General features: G+C 38.6%; 1 protein-coding gene across 1 annotated transcript; it reads right to left on the bottom strand.

Annotated features, from left to right (window-relative positions):
- Nucleotides 1–1282: 1282 nt before the first annotated feature.
- On the bottom strand, nt 1283–2832 carry LOC107801351 (alcohol acyltransferase 9-like). Its single transcript, XM_016624659.2, has one exon. It carries the CDS (start codon nt 2774–2776, stop codon nt 1481–1483), a length of 1296 nt encoding a protein of 431 aa, XP_016480145.1. The 5' UTR covers nt 2777–2832; the 3' UTR covers nt 1283–1480.
- Between the last annotated feature and the right edge of the window lie 1456 nt (nt 2833–4288).

The following is a 4288-nucleotide window of genomic DNA, read 5'->3' as shown; positions in this document are numbered from 1 at the left end:
AGGCCCTCATGACCTCAACCAAACATATCAACCTATCCATAACATCATTCAAACTTGTTCCAACCTTCGGAACGCTCAAAACCACATCAAAACACCAAATTTGCATCAGATTCAAGCCTAAGAATTCTAAAAAACTTTCAAATTCCACTTTCGATCAAAAAGTCTATCAAACCACGCCCGAATGACCTGAAATTTTGCACACACATCCCAAATGACACAACGGACCTACTGCAACTCCCGGAATTTTATTCCGACCCCTATATCAAAATTTCACCTACCAACCGGAAAACGCCAAAATTCCAATTTCGCCAATTCAAGCCTAAACCTACTCCGGACCTCCAAAACACATTTCGATCATGCTCCTAAGTCCCAAATCACCTCCCGAAGCTATCCGAACCATCGGAACTCACATCCGAGCCTTTTAACACATAAGTCAACATCCGGTTGACTTTTCCAACTTAAGCTTACTCAAAAAATACTAAGTGTTTCAAACCTTACCATAACCTCTCCGAACCCGAGCCAACCAACCCGATAACACAAAATACAGCTGAACAAGGCAATAAGAAGCAGAAATGAGGAAAACAGAGTGGTAACTCATGAAACGACCGGCCGGATCGTTACAAAACGTCACACATCCACCGCCTACCTATCGTTTAGGTGGCACCAACGAGATCCAGCTAAGGTAAGGAACTTCGTACAGCGGCTGCTCCACTCCGCTTCGATGTGGTCTCATGAACTGAACTTCGTTACTTTCCCGCGCACGAAACGAATGGGCGTTGTGCCATGGGTTAGTTTCGAGGGGGGAGGGGAGAGCTAAGAGAGAACATAAGAATAATTCATTTGGATCGACCACCAAACCTATGCCCAAACACTAGCCTAAAATAATATGTTCATTAGGGGAATCATATTCTAATATCAATGCCCCTGCAGATCCTCTTAAACGAGGCACCAATTTTTTTGGGAACACTCCTCAGAGATAGTTGTTTCCAAGGTCCAAAAGATAAACATAGTAGCAAGGCCCACGAATGGGATTCTTCTTTTTATGAAAGACGCCACTGGTATTCTCCCTTAGTACAACTTTGCAATTGCAAATTCTCGTTTGCATTTCGTTTCTTTTTTTTCCTGTTATAGAAAAGGCACCACACAAACAGAATAATATAATCACATCTAATCTCTCGTAATGCATGTTTGCCTTTGCAAGTTCAAAACACTGTCATCAGGTAACCAAGATTTCTCATGCTCAAGCAATACAACTTTTATACAAATCAGGGAAATTGCCATTGCCTAAATAAGAATCAAATATGAAGCAAGAGAATTTCAAAAGTCCATCCTTTTTCCCTTGGGTATACATGCATAAAGTCAACATATGTTAGTACGTACTCCTCATTAAATCCGAAAAAGAGAAAAAAGCCGGTACTCGTTATATTAAAGAGCTAAAGTCATGAAATTGGAATTCATATTATATAGTCCAATCTTACTGTCAGGTGCCGATGCTCTTCAAAAGATACAAGTATTTGTCAACAGCAGTAGCAGGGACCGATACATTTACCTTCACAGAATCCTTGTGATCATACACTGGCAATAATATACAATACCTATCGCAGCAAACTGGCCCTACTTCAACTGGCCTCCCCATTCCTATGTCAACTTTCTCTAGTCCTAGCCTTGACCATTGCGACATTATTAACACGCCCACTGAGTCCGGACTCGTTCCGCTCGAACTCACCGATTCCACCACTTCTCTAACGTACTCATCGTTTACTCTTTCCTTGGCTCTTTTCACCAACCCAGTTGCATAGCCCAGCCCTTTTTCGACTAAGTCTTTAGCTGAAGTTTGAGCGCATCCGAGAACGAAACCGTTGCCGTAGTAACCACTGGGCAAGCTCGGTTTCACTTTGTTCCGTATGTTGATTGTAAACAGTAGTTTTAATGTTTGGTTGGGCGGTAAGTTTAGTGCTGTAGCCCAACTTTTCCATATATGAGCGGAAAGAACTTCAAACGAAGTGCATATTGAGGACTGACTGTGTGTTAATTTCTTCAATTCATTTACTCTTCTCTTGTCAAATATAACTGAAGTGGGTGCGAATCTTTCTTGATTAAATCGAGAAATAAAACCACAAAGATCAGGAACTTTCTTAAACTCTGGATGATGACTTGTGGATGACTTGTATTTATATGATTTTGGGTCCATGAGATAACGATCCCAAACTGGTTTGGAATTTAAATCAGTGAGCTTTTGCTTACCAGTAGCTAATTCGGCGACTAAGTTGAGGAACTCAGCACTACCAATTCCATCGCATAGACAATGATTGAACCCGACAGCTAACGTGGCGGAGCCATCGGATAGCCACGTCAGCTGTACAACTAATGGTGGGGCCCCTTTAAGCACGTCGGCCACTTGTAAAGACAAGAGCTTCCGCCACTGTGTTTTATGCCGGGGAGCTGCTTGGAATTCTGACGCCGTTAGATCGGAGACGGCTTGTAAGAAAGCCGCACCCTGGGCTCGACACACTACTTCTAGGCCTGAACCGTTGGGTCGAGCCCTGACTCTTCCGGCTAAAGGGTAGTAAGGAACCAAGGCTCGACCAAGTGCGGACTTGACTCGGTTCACTGTAGCCGCTTTATCTAACCCATATGGCTTGTAAACCAGCAAATATTCGATGGTGAAGCGCAAAAAGAGCTGAGAATCCAAAGCAGAAAGTGGGAGAATTTGGATTGGGGTTGGCTCTGAAGGGGTGATTAAAACAGCTTCTTTTACAAGAACAGAGCTTGACATTTTGGCATCAAACTAATTGTGATGAGCAATATGTGAATAAAGCTAGTAATTGGCAATTACACTGATTACTTTTTTTTAACAGGTAGGTATATATATATATATATATATATATATATATATATATATATATATATAGAGCGTTATTAACATGTACGGTCTTTTGTGGCCCAGTAGGGGACAGGGTGGAGTGGAGTGGGTTGTGTACCTCGAGTTAAAGGAGGACATTATAGTTTTGCTTATTGTGATGCCGCCTCATTTATAACCGGCAAGGCAAAGGTTGAACTTCTAGCAAGAGACAAAAAAAAAATTTAGATGTTTTATTTTTTATTTCTATTTAAATTTTGGTGGTAAAGTTATTCAATACATACACCCAAATATCTAAAGTAAGTAATTGAGATAATGCATCTAAGCTGATTCAAATAACTATGTACTCCATGTGTTATGTTATTATGTACGTCCATTAATCAGTTTTATACTCCAGTGTTTTTAAGATTTGTGCAAGAATCTAATAGCGCATTGCTTTATGTAAAAAATCAACAAAATCGAATTACAAAATCAATTGAAACAGCTCGGCTTTCACCTTTCTGTCTATTCGGTGGGATGGCCACGAGGCCCATGAAAAGACACACCCTTTTAATCTTTCTATTTCATGACAAAAGATTCCATGATAACAATATAAGAAATTTATATTTTTAATCGTTTCTAAAAATAACATTTTACAAAATGTATATATATACTTTTTAGCTAGCGAATGATACTAATTTAATTTTGTATTGTGTCCGAGCAATATTATAGAGCATCAACTTTCAACTAATTTTGGTTACTCTTTCTGTGTCCCATTTAAGTATATGTGATTCTATATATTATATAATAACAATAATTTAAACTATTAGTTAATTGTTTGGGGAAAAAAGTAGAAGATATACACCCACACAGATTTAATCAGCTGAATATATTTAAATTCTATAAACTTTTGCAAGTTATATAACATGATTAAGTATTAATAAGGATATATTGGAGTACATATAGTTTTATAGCACTCTATCCACAAGATGCAACCACTCCGAAGTCTTCGCTACGTAAAGATTCATATACTATCAAATTTACGTGAAAAATAAATTATACTGCATATCCAGGGCTCCCGGTAACAAATGCAATCTGCTCTCTTAACTTTGGCATAGACATAAAGGAATCAGAAAAAAGAAGTGCACAAGCTTGAGTTTTTCTACGTTGTAATTCTTGGTAGGTTAGAAAAAGATGAGACAAATTCTGATGAAAACGAAAATTATACTTAATTGAAGTAAGATTAATTATTTTGCAAAATTATACCACAAATCTCGTCGATCGTGCTCCTTCGTTGCTTAAAGTAGAGGGGCTTTTAATAGTGTGATAAAATAATGCGCTGTCTGTTGAATGGGGAAGGGAGAGGAAAACTTTATCTAGTGATGCAAAATTAGTGCTTTCTCAATCTCAAATTGTTTATCTATTTTTATTTGGTACCTTTAGTGTATC

This window comes from Nicotiana tabacum, chromosome 6, assembly GCF_000715075.1.
Source record: "Nicotiana tabacum cultivar K326 chromosome 6, ASM71507v2, whole genome shotgun sequence".
Classification (NCBI taxonomy): Eukaryota; Viridiplantae; Streptophyta; class Magnoliopsida; order Solanales; family Solanaceae; genus Nicotiana; species Nicotiana tabacum.
This window is presented reverse-complemented; position numbering and strand designations above follow the sequence as displayed.

Bases quoted from the DNA above. Each gene is read 5' to 3' on its own strand.
- LOC107801351 (XM_016624659.2), bottom strand. From the start codon at position 2,776: ATGTCAAGCTCTGTTCTTGTAAAAGAAGCTGTTTTAATCACCCCTTCA.